This window comes from Echinops telfairi, unplaced genomic scaffold, assembly GCF_000313985.2.
Source record: "Echinops telfairi isolate 266 unplaced genomic scaffold, ASM31398v2 ScPeMD7_7458;HRSCAF=8496, whole genome shotgun sequence".
Lineage (NCBI taxonomy): Eukaryota > Metazoa > Chordata > Mammalia > Afrosoricida > Tenrecidae > Echinops > Echinops telfairi.
Genome location: NW_022111358.1, coordinates 3,194,716 through 3,219,844, shown reverse-complemented (window position 1 = coordinate 3,219,844; position 25,129 = coordinate 3,194,716). Strand labels below are relative to the sequence as shown.

Sequence of the window (25,129 nt, the reverse complement as noted above, 5' to 3'; positions counted from 1 at the left end):
GACATTCACATCACTTAATTGTTAACCTGATATGTTTTTATTACCGTTATATGTTCTTCAGCAAGTCTAGTGCTTTTATACATTACCATAGTAATAAAAATAGTGATAATGACTTAATGTTTGAATGGCCCAGTTCCATATATATAATGCCAGGAGGCTTTATAGATCACCTATCAAAATGATGTGGAAATGACATCTGACCTCCTCCAGCTCTGCAAGGGAGAAGGAAAATCAAACTCCACATCAGCAACATCCGAAGCCAGTTCTATGAGGCCTGAGGTCAGACGTGCCTCTGCTCTCTCTCCTTCTTACCCCTGTTCTGACATCGGCCATTCCTCCCACAGCAGTCAACGTCCCCTGCACTCGACATTCTGGCCGTTTGAAACTGTATTGCAGTGACCATGCAGCACTCACAGGCAGGTTCACAATTAGAGGATTTATTAGGGAAGTTAACAGGGTACAGTTTGTAGGACAAACTCTCAGGAGACAGTTGTTCAGTTAGAATAGTTTGTTCTACGCAGTACCTTCAGGCAGGCCTCTCTCTGACCCTCAGCCTCTTGGCCTAGCCTCTGCCCTGCTCAGGCAGTGTTGCAGAGTTGCCAGTGAATGCCCAAAGGACTTGCCACTGTGCCAAAAGCCTCAGCCTGAAGGCACTTAGCTCCAGCAAATCCCACTCCTCCAATTAAGTGCCCAGAGGCACCAGACTCCACAAGCCAGCTAGCTTCCTGCCCCAAAGCACTCAGCTTTGCTTTGTGGGCTGGGAAGTCCACCCCTTTGGCTGCTGCTCTGGCTCCTGGTTCTATTGCTCCTCTACCACTCTGCTGTCACAGCTGTCTCCTAAATTATGAGGTTCGCCGCTCAGAGCTCTCCTGGCTCTTCTCTCCTGCCCGCCCCACTTCTGAGACGGCTCACTGTAAACCCAACAAGATGGCAGTCACAATGAATCCTGTTAACAATCTCTCAGCGGAACCAATAATCCAATCAATATATTTCCCTGCTGCACCCTCCTCTTACCCAGCCCTGTCGAAAAACAAAGGTCCTTTGGTGGGAGTAACAAAATGTACTAGATACGTAATTCACTGCATTTACAAATCTAAAGAAAATACCAGATTTTCCCAGAAAACAGAATAAAAAGTGTAAAAATAGGAATGGGCAATTTATATAAAAGGGATTTTAAAAGTTTGTAGGAAAATTTCATTACCTTTTAATTCCATTTTTCCATGAATTAGTAAAAAACCAAAAACCGTGTGTGTGTGTGTGTGTGTGTGTGTGTGTGTGTGTGTGTGTGAGTGTGTATACAGATATAAAATAAGTCACCATATTCAGTGCTTCCTTGATGAGTTTTTCAATTATGGGCTAATTTGGTTTTGAAAGAATCAGATGTCTTTAATATTGACCCTGTATTTTGTAACAGGGTAAGAACAGAAAATTACTGTGAACTCAGCTAAGTTCTTTTTTTTTTTTTAATCATTTTATTGGGGCTCATATAATTCATCACAGTCCATACATATATCAATTGTGTAAAGCACACCTATACATTTGTTGCCCTCATCATTCTCAAAATTCGCTTTCCTCTTGGGTTCCTGGAATTAGCTCATTTTGCCTCTTAAGTTCTTGAGCACCTAAGCATCCATGATAATTAAATGCTAGAAAATTAAACTGCTAATTACTGCTGTCAATCATGCCCATATGAGCCTGATAAGGCTGTTTAATTTTTCTCTAAAGGTCATCACTTTAAATATTAAGTTGTTGAAATCAGAACAATGAAAGATCAAGACCTTTTTAGAAGTCTTCCTAGGTGCTTCTAATAGTGGAAGTAGTGGTTAGTTTCTTAATCTGGTGAGTAATATTGATTGACACAAGGGGGCAGTGTCTCCTAGATGTTTCCTTTGTAGCCATGAAGAGCTTTGGTAGTTCTTTTTGTGTTTGATAAAATCAACCGTAAAAAAAATGTTTGAATTGCATTAAAAGTAGTGATGGTATTAGGAATAACATAGTCAAGGAGAACAGTTAGAGATTATGTTTTATATTGGCTACTTTGTTGAAAGTCATTTGACTGTATACATATACATACACATAGGTTTATTTCTGAAGTCCTTATTTCCATGTAGGTTTTACAATCAGATTGTAAAAGGGTCTGTTGGGATTTTAAGTAGAATTACATTATTTATCCCACAAATTGTTGGTGAGAGTTGCCAATAATTTTTAATAATAACGAGTCTTCGAATCCTGAGGAATAGAATGTTTCTCTTTTTATTTAGGTCTTTAATTTCTCCCAGTAGCATTTGCTAGTTCTTAGCATACACATCTTATACAAAGTGTGTTAAATTTAAGTACTGTTTGGGGATACAGTTTAAAATTTTGTTTTTCATGTGTTTTGCTAATCTAGAAATAATGTTATCTTTTAGTCATTAACTTTTTATCTTGTGACCTTAAATTTACTAGTTCTAGGCATTTTTAGGTAAAATCCTTCCGATTTGGTTCCTTTGTGTATGAGTAGGGCTGCAGTAACAAAGTACTATAAAGTAGTGGGTATCTTAAAATGACAAAAATGCATTGTTTTACAGTTCTGGAGTTTTAACGTTCTAATTGAAGTTGTCATCAGGGCTCTTGTCTCTACCACCTTCTGGTAGCCTGTGTGTTTCTTGGCATGCAGTGCCAGAGGGGAATTTTCTCTCCCCAGGTGAATCTGCTTGCACAGTAAGCCATATCCCCCTTTCTCTGTGGAAACATTCAAGGATTATTGCAGTGTTAGCCCTGATTGATATCACTGTATATTAATCTAACCAGTTTCTGTTACTCATTTATCAAGCATTTAATGAGTATCTCCTGTGTGCCAGGTATTGTATTAGACTCCAGGGAATCAGGAATGACTCAGATGCAGTCACTACCCCCTGGGAATTCATTCCAGTTAGAGAAATAGTAAACAAAAAATTACATCCCGTGAAGTATTATATAAAAAAATTAAATGAGATAATGTGTGATCTTAAAATGTTACATGTTCTTTACACATTTAAGACATCCTTCCTCTCCACCACTCTCTCCCCCCTCCCCCGACCCCCTCCAGTGCCTAGCACAATACCCAACAGACTGGTTCTTGAATGAATTGAGGAAGAGCAGGGAGTTATGACAGCATATTGTTGTGGCACAATGAGGATTATTCTGTCTAGATTGACAGGCGCAATGGGGAGGTGTCCGAGGAGCTGACTTTTGAAAAGGTGGGCTTTGAAATAGAAATCATTTATTAGGTTTCCACTCAAGACAAGGCATTCCAGAGTGGGGGCGGTGGAGGTGGATGGAAGGCATAAAAGTGCCTTGATTTCCATCAGCTATATCTCTATAAGGAACGCTGTTACACTTCTATAAGAGGTGGGTTATATAGTGGGTTGGTAACCGCATGCACACGGACAACAATTTAAACCCACCAGCTGCTCCTCAGGAGAAAGGCGATGCTTTTTGTTCTCATAACGATGTACAGTATAGCCTTAGGAACCCTAGAGAGCAGTTCTGCTCGGCCCTACAGGGCTGCTGTGAGTTGGAACGGACGTGAAGGCAGTGGGTTTGGATTGGGTTTATAGATCTAAAGCTTACTTCGTTTACAAGACACTTTAGTTTACATTGTCTCTTCTGACCCTATGACTACCCTCTGAGGGAAGTTCACACAGCCAAGTGCTTGAGTCCTGACCAGACCCCAGATTCCAGGGTGTAAGAGAGAACAATTAACCAAATGATTATTTGTAATTAGTAGTAGTAGTTTTGAGACTGTCTAGATTGATAATATGGACTTTTTACGATGTATATGATTTATATATAAAAAACACAATGAAGAATCGTTTCATTTTTACATTGGTAGAGCAGAGTAGCGTATTTTGGCGTACAAGTTATTAGTGGTTTCAAAAACAAAAATCCTTAATATGTTCTAGATTGTTCATGATTTGGGTAGTTTTTCAGAATCTTTAGTTGTTTTCAACCATGAATAGCAAAACAGAAACTATGGCCACCATGTTCTCTAAAGGTATTTCTGTTACAGTTGAGTAAATTGTCAATTTTGAGGCAGGGTAGTCACCAAACTGCTTGTTTAAAATACTTAAAGGAAAAAACAAAAATGCCTTTCACATTTGTAGTTGACTTCCTGTTGTATGTATTTAATTGGGTGTTCCTATTAGAAATAATTGACATCATAGGAAACCCATTTGTCAGTGCTGATTCCGTCTCAGAAGGAAATTAATTTTACTGGGAAAACAGGCAAATTGAAAGCAAAATTTTGCAAAGCACCCAGCCCTACTCTGGTCTGCTTTTGAATCAATGATCTGCAAATATTTTAATTCTTGAATCGCCCTCTTAATTAACTATTGATTATTTGATTTTTAGACTTTAAAAGAGACAGGCATAGTTGCAGTTACAGATTTTTAGATCTTAGAACTGAAAGAAACCTCAGGAGGTCTTTTAATGGTCCTAGACTATGATGATGTGTGCGGGAACACTGACTTTCCAAGATCTCAGTGCTAAGAATTCTAGCCTTGTTTTTCTCTCTCTTTACATGGGTAGAATGCTGGGTCTGTCAGATTCTTAACTTTTGGCCATCAGAAAACTACGTGTGATTATAAAAACCAGAACGCCTGTGCTAAGTCATGAAAAAAGAGCAAGTAAAGAAATTCCTGGTCTACCCAGACTGGGGAAGGCGCCCTGATGGCACAAATGGCTTATGCACTTGGTCATTAACCAAAAGGTTATGGTTTGAACTCACCTTGCCACTCCTGGGCGAAAGAGCAGGTATTCAACCTCTGTAAAAGTCACAACTCCAAAAACCCTATGGCTGGTTCTCCTTTGTCAGAGGAGGTTGCTGTGATTAGATGGCAGTCCAGACTGGAAGGAAATGGGCCATGCCCTCCATGTGAATGAGGAGAGGCCACGGATGATTCCTCTTTCCATCCCTGTGTCCTCAGTGTTATCTGCAATGGAAACACCTAGCAGTGAAACACAGATATGTGTCCTACTGCAGCTTGATTCTGTTCCAGTAACATGTTCTGAGAGAGATTTACCAGACTGCAGAGGTGTCTGGCTAATTATAGTCAGTGAGAGCAACTGTAACACCACAGGGCTACTTGGTTTTTATTGGGGGAAATTAATTTTTAAGATAAAATTATTTAAATAGAGTTTCTATGGTTCTTCGTCCAAGAACTGGTGGTGAAAGTTAGTTCATTGTTTTCAGCTAGTTTAAATTGGAAAATTGACCGCTTAATTACATATGAGCTATGACTTTCAGAGCCCTGGTGGTATGGTGTCTGAAGTGCCCAGCTGCCAGCAGAAAGGTTGGAGGCGTGAACTCTGGGTAGTGTGGCGGTCTGTTTCCATAATGACCGACAGCCCAAGAAGTCTGTGGGGCAGCTCTCCTGTGTTCTGTAGGGTCACTGGGAGTGGGAATCAACTTGATGGCAGTGGGTTGTCAGGTTCTAGATGGCATGATGGAACGTCTAAGGCTATTAGGAAATACCTGTTTAAGGATAATTCCCTTTGACTGTATTTTATATCCTAAAGGAGACAGCAAATCCTGTGTTACTAGATGTACTAAATTCTTGTTTTATTAAGTTATGCCATTTTTATGGAACTCTATTGCTCAGTTATAACGATACTGTCCAGGGTGCATTTTAATCTGCAGAGTGCTAATTCACTGGAGACTTGGAGACATTGGGCAATTTTAGAAGAAAAAAAAAATCCCCAAAACACTAGCTTTCTATTTATACCAGTGGTTCTCAACCTTCCTAATGCTGCGACCCTTTAATACAGTTCCTCTTGTGGTGGTGACCCCCCCCCACACCATAAAGTTATTTTTGTTGCTATTTCATAACTGTAATTTTGCTATTGTTATGAATCAGATGACCCTTGTGAAACGGTTGTTCAAACCCACCCCCCCCAAAGGGGTCATACCCACAGGTTGAGAACCACTGTTCAATATCATTATAGGGACTAAAGATGGTAGAGGGAAATTTGATAGAATACCTTCCCCTAGTATTCAGGGCAGATGATCCCTTCAGCACCAGTGGTGTAAGTGGCCATACTGGGGGGGGGGGGGGGTTGGAAAGGGGACCCGATGATAAGGGTCTACATATAACCTCCTCCCTGGAGGACGGACAGCAGAAAAGTGGGTGAAGGGAGACGTCGGACAGTGCAAGATATGACAAGATAATAATTTGTAAATTATCAAGGGTTCATGGAGGGGGGGAGTGGGGAGGAAGGGGAAAAATTAGCTGATGCTAGGGGCTTGGTGGAGAGCGGATGTTTTGAGAATGAGGGCAGTGAATGTACAGATGTGCTTTATACAATTGATGTATGTATGGATTGTGATAAGAGTTGTATGAGCCACTAATAAAACGATTTAAAAAAATGTTCCCCTATGGTGTTTAACTTACTCTAACTCTCTAAGGTACAAATGCATGGTTAAGCTAGTGTCTGATTAAAATGAAGATAAATAAGTGGAGTATGATTCCAAAGTTATATTTTGAAAGAAGTACTGTAAGGCTTAGCACTTGCAATAAACGAAAGATGGCTAATGCATAAGGTCACTTATAAGGACCTTATAAGGAGAGTAGGATATTTGGGATTACAGTTTTAGTTTTGGGTTTTGTTTTTTTTTAAGTTTTAAAACTTTAAAAATGTTTTGAATTGCATGAAAGTATACAGAGCAGATTGGTTTTCCATTCAGTAGTTCATTTTAGTTCATGTTATTCATTACAATCCCCTGAATATAGTATCATTTATCCAACTTCCTCTCATATTCCCTGTTTCCATTCCTCCTCCTTTCCTAACCCTCTGCCCTTGGGTAAATGCTGCCCCTCTGATCTCAAGTGATTGATTATGCTAAGGAGTCCCTACCTCCCAGCTTTATTGTTCTGCTAGAAACTGTTTGCTGAGCACTGAGTCATGGAGGTGAGCTCAGCCCCAGGACTGAAGGGCGAGGAAGAGCCATTGCCCTGAAGGCTCAACCAGTCTCTGATTTTGACTGTTGCCCACATTTCCCTCCCACTCGACCAAAAAGATCTTCTAGTCTGATCCCTTTCAGGGGGCTGGTAGTAATAACCAAGCACCATCTAGTTCTTCTGGTCACAGAGAAGTTTCCTTTTTTAAGATTATTAGGTTGGTTTCCTATTCAGGTGAATCCAATTCTGGTTTTTTGGTTTTTGTTTTTGTTTGTAGTTCAGATGCACTAGAATTATAATATGAGGATAAATTCTCAATCAAATACAATGACTATTTTAATGATAGTATATCCCTTTTAATAAAAAAGTATCCCTTCTGAAAAACCTACTATAAGAAAATTTAATTTTATGCAAATTATTAAAAATAAATGGAGGCATGAATGTTTGCTGTATAAGATTTTTAACTTGGTTTCTATAAGAAAGGGCTTTGTGGAAAAATAGAATTAAAATACAATGGAAATTTTCCATGAACTTTTTAAAATACTCTCATATATAGAAAATGATTTTATATTTAAAATGATTAAATTACCTAAAATATCATTTTCAGAAAGCAAACCTTTAAGGAAAGTACCCTGCATAAAACAGGGGTTCTATCTAGTTGTTTCTAGTAGTAGTTTCAACCCCACTTCTTGAGCAACAAGGAGCCCTGGTAGGGCATGGGTTACACATTGGACTGCTAACTGCAAGGGCAGCAGTTCAAAACCACGAGCCATTCCACGGGAGAAGGATGAGGCTTTCTATTTCCGTAAAGATTTTCTGTCTCAGAAATCCACAGAAGACAGATAGATGCTTCCATAAAGATGACAGCCCTGGAAACCCTATAGGGCAGTTCTCGTATCGCTCTGAGTTAGAAGCCCATCGGCAGCAGTGGGTTTCCTTGTTAGGGGTTATATCCTCTGGTAAAATACCTCTGTCTCTTTTACCCATGTTCTAATTCGAGTATCAACTTTTAGGATTTTTGAGAAGTCTTCATAAAGTTTTCTACTTTTGACCTAAAGCCCATCTGTAGACAACTGGACATCCCCTTACAGGGTTGCAGGGAGGATACAAGCCAGTCAGGGTGCAGTATAGCACCGATGAAATATACAACTTTCCTCTAGTTCTTTAATGCTTCCTCACCACCCACTATCACGACCCCAATTCTACCTTACAAATCTGGCTAGACCAGAGCATGTACAGGGGTACAGAGAAGAGCTGGAAATACAGGGAATCCAGGGCAGATAAACCCCTCAGGACCAATAATGAGAGTAGCGATACCAGGAGGGGAAGGGGGACTGATCACAACCATCTACCTATAACCCCCTCCCAGGGGGATGGACAACAGAAAAGTGGGTGAAGGGCAACATTAGTCAGTGTAAGACATGAAAAAATAATTTATAAGTTATCAAGGGTTCATGAGGGAGGGAGGGTGGGAGAGGGAGGGGCAAAAATGAGAAGCTGATACCAGGGCTAAAAGTGGAGAGCAAATGTTTTGAGAATGATGAGGGCAATGAATGTACAAATGTGCTTGACACAATGGATGTATGTATGGATGTGATAAGAGTTGTATGAGCCCCCAATAAAAATGCTTTTTAAAATGTAAATAAATAAATATTTGCATTTGAAAGACAAGAAATGTTTTCTACTTTTACATTTAAGTCTATGATCCACTTTGAATTAATTTTTTATTTGAGGTATGAAACATAAAACGAGGTAGTTTTAAACGTATGTGCGTCAATTCTAGCACCATCCAATTGCTCGTGCACCTTTGTCCAGACTCACGTGGCCGTGTGTTTGTGTGAATCGATTGCTGGTTCTCAGTGTGTTCCATGGATCTGTGCTATCTTCTCCTTTGCCAGGGCCACACAGTCTCATTGCTGTAGCTAAGTGATAAGGTGTGAAATTGGATAAACTAGTTCTTTTCAGTTCTTTTTCTCTGCTCCCCCCAAACTGTTTTAGATGTTCAGATTCCTTAATATTTCTATATCCTTTTGTCCATGTTTTAATTGGATTGTCTAATTGCATAAGACTTGTATATCATAATAGATATTCGAAGGGATTATTGCTTCTGGGAAGCCCTGGCGTAGGCTTCACATTGGACTGCTAATCTCTAGGTCAGCAGTTCAAAATAAGCAGCTGCTCCAAGGGAGAACAATGAGGCTTTCTGTTCCCATAAAGAAACCCAAAGGTTTCTACTTTCTCTCCTCTATGGTCATTGTGAGCAGAATCAACTAATTGGCAGTGAGATTCCTTATGGAACAATGGGTTTCCTTGGGGAAATTTTGTTGATAAGGGTAGAGTTTTACAACTGATGAATATCTTTGCCGTCATTAAATTGTACAACTGTAAAAAGCCTAATTTGACAAAAGTTGCATGATATATATGAAGGGGTTCTGAAAAGATTGTGTAACTGTGTAACAAAAGGCCTGATTTGTGGCCGACGGGGGACTGGTTTTGCCACCACAACAATGTACCTGCTTGTATTCAGAACAACAGCAGAAGAAAAAAATACTAAGGCTGTTTAGGTACAACCAGTTTAGGGTTATGGTTTCATGGACCATCTCACGTAACTGACCTAGTAAAGTATTTAATGCTTTTGTTCTACCTCCTAATCCACTGCATAGTACCTTCATCTTCCAAGTATCCATCCACGGTACAATTGCAGAGGAAGATGCAAAGACAGGAATAAGATGAGGAACTAGAATGTGTGGCTCCATGAAAAATTGCCCCTGTTGCCAAGACACCAGAACTGGATGATGCCCGGCCACCAATACTCAACATTTTAAATCAAATCTTCTATAGAAGAATTCTGGTCCTAAAGGGGTGGGGAGCTGTAGAATAGAATTTTCTAAGAATCTTAATGCTTTCTAGAACCATGGAAGCTTGATGGACACCTGCAACTTGAGATAATCTTTAAGCCTCAAACCAAAAATAGCCCCTGAAGTCTTCCATTTTTTCCCTCCAACTTCATGATGCTGCTTATTGGTGCCCCTGAAGTCATCTTAAAGTCAAACTACTAGTAGTTTAGCTTTACTAGTAAAGAATATCTACCCTGAGCGTTATATTATGTAAAGGCCCAGTGTACTTTCACAGATCTAAGGTCCATTCAGCAGGTTCTTGGATTTTTAAATGTGTTAAGCAGAGATTTGGTTTAGCTTTACAGAAAGCTGTGAATAGGAGCCTTGAAAGTAAATAATTGTTTTTAGGCATCAGAGGAGTCCTGGTGGCAAAGTGGATTAAGCATTGCACTGCTAACTTAAAGGTTGACGGTTCGAACCCACTTCACAGGAGAAAGATGGGGTGAACTTCTTCGTCAGAGAGGTACAGCCTAGGAAACCCTACAGGGTATATCTACTCTGTCCTGTAGGGGCGCTATGAATTTCATTTTTTCAGACATCTGGACTGTATTCAGGGTCCTGTCCCAACAAGCTAGTTGTAATTTTTAGATCTTGAATAGATGATAGGGACAACTCTGAGTGATTTAAGTGAAAGTAAAGGTTTGAATTCTTTGTGTTTTTAAAACTGCTCTTATTTTAATCAAGTACCTCGGGTGGTGGGGGGAGTGGATACCGAGCAAGTAACATTTTAGACAAAAATGATATATGAATAAATTGTGTTTTCTAGATTTTTTTGAAAGTCTGTCTTCTGTGTACATAAAGGACTATAAAAAGTTTAAAATCTTGGGTCTATATATGCAGAACAATTAAATACAAGTTTTTAAATATGTATAATAACTTCAGGATTTGAATTGTTTTTTTTATAGCTCAGATCGTCTGATAGAAGAGACAATAAGGTAGGATTTTTTTTTTAACTTTATTTGAACATAAAGATCGTGAACTAATTAGGGTTAAAGTCAATTTCCAGTGAACTCAATATTTTCAACCTCAACTTCTTTCTTTAGTCACACTTTTTAATGGAAAACTCTTTTAAGTGTGTGACTTGGTATCATCATTTTTATAGACGGTTTCTGGCGCAGCAGCTGCACAAAATCGACTAGAGTTACCTTTAGAATTCCTTGTAATCGTGGTTAAGTAGTTTATTTTCTTGCTTAAGTAAGAAACATTCATTTATTGGTTTGAACGGCTTAATTCTCTGATACGTTGTTAAATATTTTATGATAGTAAAAATTTGAGCTGCGCTGTAAAGTGTCATCCGTGTGTAATGTGGGTTTTCATGAAAGGCAGAGTGAAGTGTGTGGAAGCAGTGTAGTAAGCAGGAAACTCTGATGTTCTCATCTGGGCCTCAGTGCTAAAGTGCTTTACATGTAGTATTGTTTTTCATCTTCTCAGTGATCTAGGAGACAGGCCCTCATCAGAAAAGAAATTTAACATAAATAACTTGCCAAGGTGACCCCACTGATGAAGAGAATTGATGATTCTGGTGCTTAAACCAAGGCTGATCTAGAAGCAGAGCTCTAGTGAAACCACGAGCATTGCACCACCTTGTAAACCATCCTACCAGCTGTGTGGTTTGAGACTCTGTTGTGGGGTAAATGCACTCTTACCTTTGGAGCTTTCATAGGAAACATAGGAATGGTGTAAGATTGCATGAGGATTAAAGTAAGACTATTGTTCACTATTTTAAAATGATTTCAGACCTCAGAAAACATTACACAGAATAGCACAAAAAAATTCTCATACACCCTTTACCCAGATTCTCCAAGTACTAACATTATGCCACGTTATTTTTTTCACAATTCTCTTTCTGAACTATTTCAAAATAAGTTGCAGGCATACGCCCTTTTACCTCTAAATATGCCAGTGATTAATTTCTGAATACTTGTTTATGTCCATAAGGACTCACACATTCTTATTTTGTTTATAATATATTCCTGTCATTTTAAAACGGCCATCTTCATTGGGTATATTCTTCTGTGATCATATGTAGCTATCACATATTGGAATTTGTGGTTACTTGCATGTACTGGGTTGTCCATCTGAACAGAGGTTTCCCAGAATTGCCCAATTGTTGGCTGAAATAGCTCCCATGTAATTTGCTTCCCTTTCATCAGCTCATCAGTCCTGATCACATGTTGCCAGGGATTCTTTACTTAAAACTCTTTTCCTCTCTTCCTTTTACTTCCCTCTCCATTCTGTCTGATCCTCGAGAACCAGGCTGTCTTCATGAAGCTTTTTAGTTCAGGTCTGGCCTGTTTAAGCGTAAGGCACCCTGGTGATCCAGTGAAAACCCTTCGTTAACTACAGGGTTGGCAGTTTGAACCCACCAGCTGCTCCATGGGAGAGCGGTGGCACTCTGTTCCCGTAAAGATCCCAGTCTGGGAACCCTACGGCTTCAAGATTTGTATGGTTGGGGCAGCCCTACTCTGTCCTATAGGGTGGCTGAGAGTTGGAATCAGCTCAATAGCAAGGGGTTAATTTTTGTTTTGTTCTGTGTAATACTGAGCATAACAGTTGTCCCATCATAGGATAGGAAAATTCGAGGCCTTTGAATTACCACTGTGGTTTTGCTACTTAAACAAAAAACAATTTGAAGGTCGTTTCAATATTTTTCTTGGTTTCAACTGACCTTTCATTGAATATAAAGTATGATTACTTTCGTAACTAAATATGAAATTTGAGACTCAAGTAATAATTCGTTTTACTTAGTCCATGCGTGAAAAATTATGCTTCTGAATCTGCATTTTAAAAGTGCGTACATAGCTGAATTTAGACTGTGGCTTTGACTTATTGAAAATAATATTTTTGGTTTTTATAAATTAATTCCCAAATTCTAAACGTGTTATTAGTATTATCTGTTGTTTAAAAAAATAATTGATTGAGTGTAGTTCATAGACTAGGTACAGAGGTTGAAGTTCCAGTAAGCACGTCAATGATTTATCATTTAAAAGCACTATATATTATTTGGAACTTACATTTGCCTCTGAGTATTTGACCCTTGAAATAACAACAGCCTCGTTTGATTCAGCTTGACTCCAAATGATGGAGTGAGATGGGAGAGTATGTCTAGATATACTTTATGTGGTACTGGAAATCATGCATATTCAACAAGCTAACAACATAATGTATGATGATAGTATCCATTCTCCAAGGAATACAAAGTGCTTTGCAGAAATTATTTTTTAATCTTCTTTATCTACTTATGAGTAGAGTGTACAGGAGATGGTGATAGCCCCAATTTAAAAAACAGAAGCATATATGACTCAGAGGTTGGCCTCGGACTTCTCAGTCTAGGTTTGGTTTGGGTTACTTTATATTAAACCAGCATACCCATTTTTAAATGCCTTGCAAGTTAAGCATTGGACTGCTAACTGCAAGGTTGGCAGTTCAAACCCACCAGCCGGTCCAAGGGAGAAAGATGAGACTATCTGCTTCTATAAAGTTTGACAATCTTGGAGACCCTCTAAAAGGGTTGTTAGAACCGACTCCTTGGCACCGGGTTGGTTAGTTGATTGGAAAATGAATTTATTTTTAAGCCAATAATATTTTAAATGCATCATAGTTTATCAGAGATATGTACTTAAACCGAAAAATATATAAATATAAACTAATGACACAAAGTGCTCTTTGTATTTTGTACATCTAAAATCCAATGTATTGTGAAGGTGACATTACTGTGTAACTTCAGGTTTCCTGAGTAAACTTTGCTTTTTCTTTTTTTTCCCCACTTAATTTTTGTTTTAGCAATATAGTATGCCCTTAGAACAACAAATATGTGCAGGTTAGCCCTATGTTTCTCCTTCCCAACTCTTGGTTCTCTTTACCAGAGCCAAACTTTAATTTATTCAACTAATATTTACCCAGTGTCCCCTGTGTACCAGAAGCCGGGGGTTTAACAAAGACCTGGCTGTCAGGGAGCTTACATCCAGTTACATTTCCTTGACTCTTGCACGCCACGTCCAATCCATCAGAGTGCTTTCTGTTGAATCTCCTTCAAATCACATCCAGAATCTTTTTGCTTCTCCCATCTCCAGTTTTGAAACCTGACTGTGTTCTCTACTTGATCTGTCCTTGGATAAGTGACTTGAACTTCTTAGAGCCTTCATTTTTAAAGTCTGTTTAAAAGTATAGGCTGGATGGTAAGAGTGCAAGCGTGTTAGTCAGATCAAAGCCAATGTAAATAAGCTGTCTAGTACAGTGTCTGGCTGGTATTAGGTAATCTGGAATCTTGTTGCTGTCTCTGTCTGAATCACTTACTGTCTTCATTCCTTTGTTCAGATACCACATTTTGAAGGGACGCTTTTCCTGACCCTATGTTTAAAAAATGCAGCGCCTTCACCATCCCAGTATCCTCTCTCTCATGAACTGCTGTTTTTCTTCGTAGTACCTACCACCATCTGCTACACTTGTCTTTTACTTGTTGATGGCAGTGAGTGAGACGCTCCATAGAAGGAACCCTGGTGGCACTGTCTATAAGCATTCGACTGTTAACTACATGGTCAGGTGTTCAAACCCACCAGCCTCTTCTCAGGAAAAACATAAGTCTATCTGCCCCATAAAGATTTATAGCCTTGGAAACCCTATTTATCAACTAGATGGCAGTGGATCTTTAAAGCTACAGAGGATGCAATCTGTGGTGAGGTTTCCTAACATGTTCAAGTTTCACCCCTCCTCCCATTCCCTGGAATTAATAATAGCTGCTTGTTTTACTTATGTACCTGTCACTAACATATCCCCAACTCTCCTCAGTGTGGTCAGATAAATTATACAATCTATATTAATTGTCTTTATTTACCTCTAGACTCCTTCTGCTGTCATCTCAACTAATCCCGATGGGTTGTCACTAGGCCTGCTCCCTGTTCTGGTCCTGTGCTGTCCTAGCACCATTCTTCTGCAGTGATCTCCTATACTGGATTACTGTCTTTTAGGTTCATTTTCTCAGCTTCCTTACTTTATTCCCTTGTTTTGGTGGCCCATGTCCATTACTAGCGTTCCAAGAAAAGAACAGGAGGTCAGTTTTTGGAGTTTTCCATGTCTAAGATGTCGTTATCCATAGTCTTGATTCAACATTTAGCTAGATATAGTAGTCTATGTTGGAAATCACTGTAACAATTTTAAATCCAGTGTTGCTTTTTTAAGTCCAATGCCAATTAAAATTTCTGATCCCTTGCTTTTTCTCTCTGGAACCATTTGGGATCATCCCTTCCCGCCCATTTTAGTTTTAAACCCCTTTATAAAATTTGTTATTTGAGTGAAAGTTTACAGAGCAATTTGACTTTCCATTCAAGATGCATACACGTTTTGTTTTGTGGCATTGATTGCAGTTCCCGTAATGTAACAGGACTCTTTCCACTTCCTTCCTGTGTTTCCCATTTCTGGTGTCTTCCTGCCATTTGAAGTGTATCCTTGAGCAAATACTGCCCCTTTGGCCATATGTTGGCTTGTTCTGAGGAGCGCATCCCTCTCCTATGTGACTGCTCATTGATGTGATGAGGGGGTTCACAAATATCATGTAGTCTTCCATTGTGTGTATGTTCCATCATTTGTTTATCCAGTCGTCTGTTGATAAACACGTAGGTTGTCCCCATATCTTTGCTTTTGTGAATCATGCTACAATGAACGTGGGTGTACGTATATCTCTTCATGTCCTAACTCTTATTTCTTAGGATACAAGAAGTAGTACAATTTCCGGATCAAATGTTATTTCTATTTCCAACTTTTTAAGGAAGCACCATACTGTGTACCAGTCCACCAGCAGTAGATGAGCATTCCAATCACTCCATACCCTCGCCGGCATTTTTAATTGTCTCTCATTAAACTTTGTTTCTGTTATTGCTGAGGCGATATGACATCTCATTGCTGTTTTGTTTGGAACTCTAATGGCTAATGATCATGAGCATCTCTTCATGGGTGAGGTGGCTGTACAATGTCTTCTTTGAGGAAGTGTCTGTTCATGTCCTTACCCCAATTTTTTAATTGGCTTGTCTTTTTGTTGTTGGAGTGTTGACGTTTTCTATACATTTTAGAGATGAGTCTCTTGTCAGCTATGTCATTGCCAAATATCTTTGCCGAGTGTTGTGTAGGTTCCCAATTTGGACTCTTCTGTTAATTTTTATTTCTACCATAAAAACATTTTTTTTTTAGTATGAGCTCTTTCTTAAGGGGTGTAGGTGAGTGGAAGGTGTGCATGCGCGTGCACCAACGTACAGTGCACACATTTCCTGGAGGTGCTGCTATCTTTGTCTCTTGAAGACATGAAGTGCTGCTTGAGGTTAGCTTCCGACATTGCCCCTGGTCCCTTAGATGCTCTGTTTGTTTGGGCCTCTGCCGTGGTTGTTACAGGTTCTCAAGTGTGTGATGGCCCTGCCCTGCCCTGCACTCACATTGAAGGATGAATCGCAGTCTTGTTGCTTGCCGGGCCTCGCGGTAGGGGGGCTGCGCAAGCTGCTTCAGTAGAGACAGCAAATTGTAGTTGTCCATTCCAGCTGTAGGAGCTGAGGACGGTTCCGGGGATGGTTCTCTCCAGACGATGCATACGGTCTCCCATCGTTTGGGCTCCTTAGGAAGTAGTGAAAGCAGGTGGGAACGAATGTAGTCTTCCCTGCCCTCAGTTCCCTGCCTGTGTGATCGCTTTAAGAGCATAGCACTCAACCTGGCTTTCTTCCCTGCGGGTCTCACGAACACTCGGAGCTTCCGACAGACACTCCCAGCGTTTACTCTCTGGAGGGAAATACGCCAGAGATGAAGTCAGGAATCTGTGCCTGGCCACCGCATCCTTCCAGGAGTACTTCATCTCACTGGCCTTTGGTTTTTGTTTTGTTTTTCTAAAGTATGCCCTGTGTATTACCTATCCAGTGGTCACTGGCTTGCCTATTGGCTTTTTGATGCCCAGATGACCCTATGGAAAAGTAGGTTTTTTCAGACATGATCAGTAAAGGAGATTAATTCAGATTCTTCTAAGTGAACAGCAGCACAGTCACATGTAAGAGATTGTCCTCAGCAAAGAATGGCTTTATGCCCTTCTCTCTGCCATGTCTAATGCACCTGTGACCTTGGTAAGCTGCCTTGGAGGCCCAGCGTGTGTGCCCCAAAATCTGCCTAACTGGTTCCCAATAGAAGTTTGACAATATAGTGTAGTCTCTTCATGAATGGAGGGCTGTTAGACGTGTGGTTCTCTTTTTATGAGTGTAATTTCCTACTTCTCTCTCAGTTGTCTTTCCTGACTAAGGATATTTTAGTAGCTCATCCCTTTTAAAGCCACATTAAGCTTTGTCTGTTAATGTGTTGTTTGGAAAACAAACAGAAAGACCTGGTAAAAATTATACACTAAATTTACACTAAAGCACCAGCAGTCGGATGGAGTGGGTCTTAGAGGATTAACCAAAAAAGAGAATGGACCAGTGTCTTGGGAAGTGATTTTTTTTTTTTTGCATTTTTATGTTGCTCACCTAAGTTGTCTGTTCACATGTATTGACATTATAGAGCCATACAGGATAATTCTAAATGCCATCCCATTCATTTTCTGTTTTCCTTCCTTGCAGCATTGCCATGGCAACAAAAGAAAACATGACTTCTCAGCGAGGAATGTTAAAGTCCATTCAGAGTAAAATGAACACTCTGGCCAGTATCCTTTCTGAAAGTTGGAGAGCCGAGGGTCTTTGGGTGGGAGGAGAAAAATCTGTGTGCTTTTTTTTCAGCAGGCGCCACCAGTAACCACATACGATGAAGCTACCCTCTGCTCCTACTTTGTGGATGTTCATGTTGTTTCAAACCTTTTGTCAGAGTTGGCACACCAGAGATGTGTTACAGAGTGGTAGATTTAGGAAAACTGTAAATAGGAATTTTAAGATTATTCTGAAAGTACTGTACAGTCTGAAAACTCTTGGATCCATCTTAGAACTCCATGGTATGGGTTATTTTTATTTAAACATCCTAACTTCTGTGCCCTCTCATGTGTATTTTTTCACCTTAGTCACTGATCCGTAGCAGGTGCTTGGAAGGGGGAAGGAAGGAGCATAAGTAGAAGAGCTATAGTGACAGCCGAGAGCGTTTCTGTGTGACTTGCTCTGCACCAGCTTCTCAGATACATTCCCTGCTCGATTGCTATGGCCCCACTGTTCTGATTCCTCAGGCTCCCCATTTAAATTAGACTAAAATACTTCTCTTTGTTCCCTGAGAAGTTGCCAAGGCTCTTAAGGGAGAAAAGGCTACCTTCCCTAGCTACTTAAAGGGAAAGGACCTATAATTTTCAAAAGCTAAGTATCTTTGGTGTCATATAATTTTAAGTCACTTTTGTTTGAAAGCGGAAAGACGGGGCTCTCTACTTCCCTACAGAGTTGCAGACGCGGGAACTCACGGGGGCTGTTGTGTCCTGGACAGGGAGGGCCACTTTGAGTTGGCGTCAACTTGATGGCAGTGGTGGTGGTGATTTAGTTTCATGCCCTATTTGCCTAAGGAGTGAATGTCCTGAAATTTTTGGTATTTGCCAGATTGCTGTGAATTTTGTTCTTGCTATATCATCCTAAATATAAAACCACACATAAAGGTCATAATTCTTTTATATAGAACTACTAAGCCTACTTTTATGTACATTATCAAATTTTATCACTGCCAGAAGGGAAGGGATGCAGAAATTATTATACAAATTGAAGACTTGGGCTCAGCAAACTGGCTTTCAGAGATGCATTGTTTAAGTCTGTTGCTGTCTTTGTATGAAGTTGGTTACAAGCTAGAGCAAAAACGACTTGTTGTGTGCCATCAAGTCTACTTTGACTTAACGTCACCGTACAAGCCAGGTAGAACTGCCCCAGAGGGTTCCTGAGGCTCTACCATTTCCAGAAGCAGACTGCCGCATTTCTCTCCCAGAGCGAGGCTGGGTGGGAGCCGCTGCGCTTTGAGCGCTCCGCTATTGTGGCACCACTGCTCCTTAGACACTACTTAGTAGGGAAGCAAACTTGTATGTAGCTAAAACTGGAAATGGAGGGGAGAAATAGGTGGCTAGGTTATTTAAAACACCAAGTAAAGTCATTTCCACTTGTTAATTTGAATTTGTTACCACTCCTCTTTGTGGTCTCTGCTCCGCTCATATTTCTACCAGGTCACTTGGAATTCTATCGTGTGTCTGTGGTCAAGTCAAGGAGCTCTGGTGTCGTAGGTGAGGCTTCCTACGCCTGTAAACAGCGGGTCTCCCGTGTCCTGGGGTGCTGCTGTGAGTTGGCATGGGCTCAGCGGCAGGGAGGCCAGGCGTTTTTGTTGGGTGTCCGGGTGTTTTTGTAGGGTCAAGTCAGTCTCCCCTGCCAAACCCGAAATTCTTGGAGGCAGAGCAGTGTCGTAGAGCCTAGCACAATGCAACCTACATATGGCCCCTATTTTTCTGCATTTTAAAAAATGGTTTCTGTGGATGGTTCTGTTTAGCTCTTTATTAATTAGCTTATTCAAGAAATGCATTAATGCCTATAGTGTGTAAGACTCTATTCTAGACACAGGGAAATTCAAGATTAGTAGAAGGCATGGTTGTAATTATACAATATATAGAATGTATAAGCACACAAATAATACACTCATGGTATAATGTTGTTTCAGGAAAATGTTAGTAGGATTCATAGCGAGTAAGGATTACTCCAGTATATCCTGAGTGTTTTGTTTTTTTCAATTGGTTTTCCTGACCTTGGCATACTGCCTCTCGACAAAAAGTACATACCTGCAGCAGGTGTGTTGCCAGAAACTGATACTAGAAGTTCAGAGTCAGAGAGAGAGAACAGGCTTTAACATGCAAGCAAATAAGACTAGATACTGCAAATTACTACGTGAAAATACAGTTGTGACTGATATAAAACCCCAACAACTAAAACTTCCCTATTCCTCCCTCCTCTTTCATGTTCTGTTTGTGTGTTTCTGTGCTTTTTGTTTCATGTTCCTTTAACCCCCTTTCCCTTCATGTTCTGCCTAATGACCTCAAAGCAAAATAAATATTTCAAATCATTCAGCAGTGGCCAATTATATAGACTCTAGGGTTGGTTCCCACCAATTGCCTGAATCCACACAAGTCTCCCTGTGAGGAGAGGGTCCGGGGCTTCAGAACCCTTCAGGCCTGACTCCCTGTCTCCTGGACGAAGGGCCAGAAATGGGGTACAGGTGGGGTGCTAATGGCTGCTGCCTCGGGCCCTGGTCACGTACACTGCTGCCCACCGAAACCTAGTAGCAAGCAGTTGACACATGTTAGCTGTCATTATTTTCTACTCCTTTTGTGTTACATTTTTCTTTATATCTCTTTTTATTTGTGTACCACGCACAAGGCAGCAAACTTGAATTGGTTGGTGGTGATGAGCAGTAGGGCAAACCAGGTGTCTCTCTGTTGATGACTGATGCAGTGTGATTGTCTTCCTCTATTTCTTCTCATCACTTACTGTTTCGGGACTCCACTGAATTCTGGTTATGTGATTTCTCCCCAAAGAGACTTATTCCAAACATGACCTTAATAGAGATTTCCCAAAGATCGTTTTCCTGCTGTGAACAGCCTGATCCAGCGGATCAACCTCAGGAAGCGGCGAGACTCCCTCATCCTGGGAGGTGTCATTGGTATCTGCACCATACTATTGCTACTGTATGCTTTCCATTGATGGGACATCTCCAGGACTCTCAGCAACCGCCGCTTTCACATGGTGAAGATGGAGAAGTTGGCTGTCCTGTTGCGGCAGGGTGGATTCCACCCTGGGATGGGCTCGGGAACGTGGGCAGGTGGAGCTGAAGCCACAGTTTTCCTGTGCCACAGTTTTCCTGTGCTAGCTTTTCTAACATACATCGGCCGATTTTCCATTTTAAAAGATCTATTTTCATTTCCTTTTGTATCCCCAGGCTATAAGTAAACCAATCAGAAAGAAACCTTTTCTGTGCTTCGTGATAACGATGAAGCCAGATGGCACGCTATATCCAAAGGCTCTTTTGGCCACCAAATCGGGTTATGAATAAAGATGACTCTTGTCATTTTATTTTACACTCATGACAAGAAATCACAAGTTAACCTTGATAATCTCTATACTGTAGATTTCTACTGTCCCCAGCTCTTGTGGTATTCAAGGAAGATTTCATTTTTCGCAGATTCTTTGAGATGCTGTTTCAGAGTGGTGAATCAGGTCATTTAACAAAGGACAGACACTGCAAAACAGCATTTTTCTTTTTTATTGTGAGTACACTGGGATTAATGAACTGTATCACCCAAAAACATCAGGAATGTCAGACGTACTTGATCAGTCACTGCTTTGATTTCTTTGTTCCTTCCATGGAATTCGCATTCACTACTAGGAGAAAATGAACTTTCCGTCCTACCGTGACAGAAACAAGAGCCCATGCCTGCCAGTGCCCAGACTCGTCCAGTCCAGACTGGCATTCCGTTTTGATCGACATCTGTTCGTAAGCCAGAGCTCACAATACCTTGAGAGGCCACCTTCCAGCTAGTTTCATTTGTATATGCTCCACCGTTTATGAGCAGAAGTTTCAGAGCTACCGCCTGATGTAGCAGGAATTCTGTGTCTTATGAACCCTGTTCATTCCAAACCTGAAACTTCCAACCAGAAGAGAATGGTTTCGCTGGTAAAGGTACAAACGGCAGAATCTGTCTCCATCTGCACCTGGCTTCTAGCACCATCTCTGGACAGTGACAACATTTTAAACCAGCCACCAGAATTTTCCCCTCAAGTTTAACATTCTCTCAGATTTTGGAAATGTGTGACCTGTCACAAGTGTGTGAAGACATCCAACATGTACTCACCTCTCCAAGGAAGAAGGTTGCTGTTCCCTGATGGGATGTAGTCTGGTCTTTAGAGCCCCCAGACTGCCAGAGGGAATAAGAGGATATTTGCATGAAGTTCTTAAGGACATCTTGGTTTGGAGATGCCCTTGATATACATGGGGGCTTCAACAAGATTGGGGCAAAAAATGTATTATCTTCTCAATCATTTTTCCACAGACTTTGTGACGCCTCCTCTTACAGGCTGATGGCTAACGAGCACCAGGTGTGAAGACAGACTGCAGAGGGTGTTCGTTCTGGTGTCAACGTTTTGTTACTTTCTGAGTCTGTAGGGCATTTGAGATATTTTTTTAAATTAGGGGGTTTATTTTTCTAAAAATGGGTTCATCAGTTAGTTGATTGGGATGCCCGTAAGAGAATGTCAAATTTTCACAATTTGAACCTTAAAGGGACAGAGAGAAAAGTGTGTGGATTTATTAAATTCTCAGTTGAGAGATCAAAACTTCTCTCCCCTGACACTTTATTAATCTCTGATTTGTCAAAGGGCCTTGATGGGTGGTTATGCCTCAGCTAGGACTTCTAGTTATCAGGCTGTGGTTGCTGTATAGTAGGCATCAGTAAAGTCCGGAATATCATAAATAAAGTTATTTATTTAATTATACTACCAGTCTTTTTTACTGGTCTGATTCCTTGATACATTCACTAACGATGATTGTGTGGGAGTAAAACTAGGCCGCAAGCTGACCTCGCTAACTGCCTCGGTGCTGACAGTTGTGATGGCCGGTGAGCCTCTCCACTGGGGCTAGGTTTATATGAAGTAATAGAATTATGTTGGTTATTTTTTTTTTAATGAAATTAAGCTAGTCCTTCCAACGAAGTTGAGAAAGCTTTGTGTGGACGTTGGCGTCAGGTAGGTCTGACTCAGCTGACCCAAGGCCAAAAGGGGAGAGCGAGGAGCAGGCTCTTCCCTCCCTCTCCTGGCTCCCTTCTGACCAAGAAACCCCAGCCGAGGGACTGCAGAGGCACCGTGAGCACGCTGTTCCATGCCACTGGTTTTCTTTCCTCCCTTATTTTGCTGTTCTCCTTACAGAAGAGCTGCTGGGCTCCGGGGCCAACAGTCGGTAACTTGCTAATCGTCAGAACTGGAGGTCAGCAGGACCTCTGTTCCTGGTCTCGAGGAAACTGCTGCCTCTTGGAGGGCATTCTTGTACTTCAGCTGTTGTCTTATAGTACGAATCTTTTCTTTGGGGATCTTCCTTGTATTCACTCAAAACTTTCCATTTTGCTGAAAAAGCACACGAACAAAAACAGAGCAACAAAAAGGACAAGAACATTCCGAAAGGTGGTTTGGTTTGGTTTCTTTTTTATTTATTTTTTTGCTTTGGAAATTTGGTTTGAATGTGTGCTGATGACCATAGCAAGGTGTTTAATGAAACGGTTACTCAAATTTAAGCCCCAGTAGTCAGGTGCTGTAGTTCTCCATCCTGGCCGTCTCCACCTGCTCTCTGTAACTCTTGATCATGCCGCAGGACTCCTGGCCGCAGCATTGCTGTTGGTTCCTGTGACGTTAAAACCGGGCTTGCCCTGCTCGCACGGCCTCTCGCCTTTATACCAAATTCATTGCTACAGAGGATGCCTTCCCCTGGGGCCTGCAATTCCTGTCAGACATGGGAATCCAACCGTAAGACGTGGTCAAAGCAGACCCCCTCGAGGGTCGTCTTGTCCCTACAGCCAGATGATATTTAGTGAGTTCATATTGGATGTGGAACACTTCTGAATGGGAGAATGATGCGCTTGGTGAGCCTTTGGATGCAAAGCGGTCAATGACTGATTTGGCCTCTAGGGAATCGAGGCCTCCTCGGCTTGCATTCCATTGTTAATTTTCTGTTTCTCTGTTAATGACCTCAACCTGGTAAAAATGACTTTGAAGAGCTGGATTAGCCCTTGTGCTTTCTAATACCTTGTTTGATCATTAACCAGATTTGATTTGGGGACAAATGGCCATGTTGATGCTACTCTGAGTTCTGTGGCAACTTAACTAGAAACCAAGTGGTCTCTGCATTCAGAAAGTCCGTGTGCCCCTCTCTCCTTTGGGTTAGCGGTTCCTGAGCCCCGTCTCCAGAAAGATGCAGGGCTTCTTTCTCATCATGGTATCTGATTGCTCCTTTACACGCCTGCACGCCCTTCGGTTTGATGGGTGAGGAACAGGTGATTTTTAAGGTAAGAAGCTGAGACGACGCTGAGCCAGGTTTTCAGGGGTCTTTCTCGTTTTCTCGTACCTAAGATCTCGCTTTAACATCAGAGTGTTTGCGTCCATTCCCATGCTGTTAGCTCTTTGAGGAGGGGGGTCTGTCCTACTCACACTTTACCATGATGGGAGAGTTTTCCTCTCATGAAAATGCCAATATAGATTTTTTTTAATCTATTCCAAATGCACTTTCTAATTTTTTGCTTTTAAAATAGCTTCTGGAACCAATTTTATTGTATTTGTACTTAATTTTGTTCTCATCTAATGTGCATTTTTCTGACTGTATAGACAAAGCTTTGTTATGTAATTTAATAATAAATTAGAAATGTAAATGGTTCTGCCTACGGCTGTTTGTGTTAAAATACTGAAATAGTAATCATTGAAGCAACTTGGGGGTGCCGACTCTGAAATCTTTGCTGAGAAATAGTTTTCTAGGGACCCTAAAACTCAGCAGGGAACAGAAGTGTGGAGGGGCTTCAGAATGTGTGTGGGTTAATGAAGTTTTTCCATGACCATTTTGAAGCCCCCTCATCTAAGTGCCAAAAGACCGTGGCCTATGTTTTTAAAACACCATACAAAAGTCCATCACTACATCAGCCAAAGAAGTGTTACTTTTAAAGTAAAAGCAACAAACGATTACTGAGTGGTAGAGATGTCTGGACCTGGAAGACATCCAAATTTAGAGTGAAGATGGCGCTTCAGCCAGTGAGGAAAAGAGCATTTTTGTACAGTGGAGCAGGCACTGAAGGTTACAAGATTATTATTGACTGAAGAACCATCGAGAGTGAGCGGCTGGTTATCTAAAAGCGAGTTTCGCCGGGGGTGTGTGACTGATTCAGTGACATAATTGCAAGCGATGGACTCTTCACAGTAGATGGTGATTGCAAGGCAGTGGGAGGACTGGCTTCCTGGGGGATTTGTTGAAATGGCTTTCTCCGGCATGTTTTTCCTCGGGGGTCTGTTGTAGAAATGTGTTGCTAGCCCTTTCGATGGAAGCTACCACATCTTACTTCTCTTTGCCCGTGGTGGAATGTCCCTCTGGAAGCAGACATCACCATGTCTTGCCAACTGCCAGAGCTCAGCAAGACAGGAAAGTCTCCTCTGGGGTAGCTGGTGAGCTCAGCGTCAAGGCTAGAGGAATTGTTGTTAGAAATGGCAGCTTTTAACATTCAGCATGCCCACTAAGACAGGACGCCCCTCCTGACCCATGGCCCTGCGGGGACAACACCAGAGACACAGTGTGGGAATTGCACCCGATCTGATCCTGCCACACTGAGGCAAA

The 25,129-nt window shown here is 41.1% G+C and overlaps 1 protein-coding gene across 2 annotated transcripts in view; it reads left to right on the top strand.

Moving 5' to 3' along the window:
- GOSR1 (golgi SNAP receptor complex member 1) overlaps positions 1-20,613 on the top strand; it is a 44,283-nt gene extending 23,670 nt beyond the window's left edge. For both annotated transcript variants that reach the window (XM_004706890.2, XM_004706889.2), the window contains exons 7-9: positions 10,720-10,749; positions 17,395-17,477; positions 20,348-20,613. In XM_004706890.2, coding sequence (XP_004706947.1) covers positions 10,720-10,749; positions 17,395-17,477; positions 20,348-20,472 — 238 coding nt within the window. In that variant the 3' untranslated portion in view covers positions 20,473-20,613. The remainder of the gene's footprint in view (positions 1-10,719; positions 10,750-17,394; positions 17,478-20,347) is intronic.
- The last annotated feature ends 4,516 nt before the right edge of the window (positions 20,614-25,129 follow it).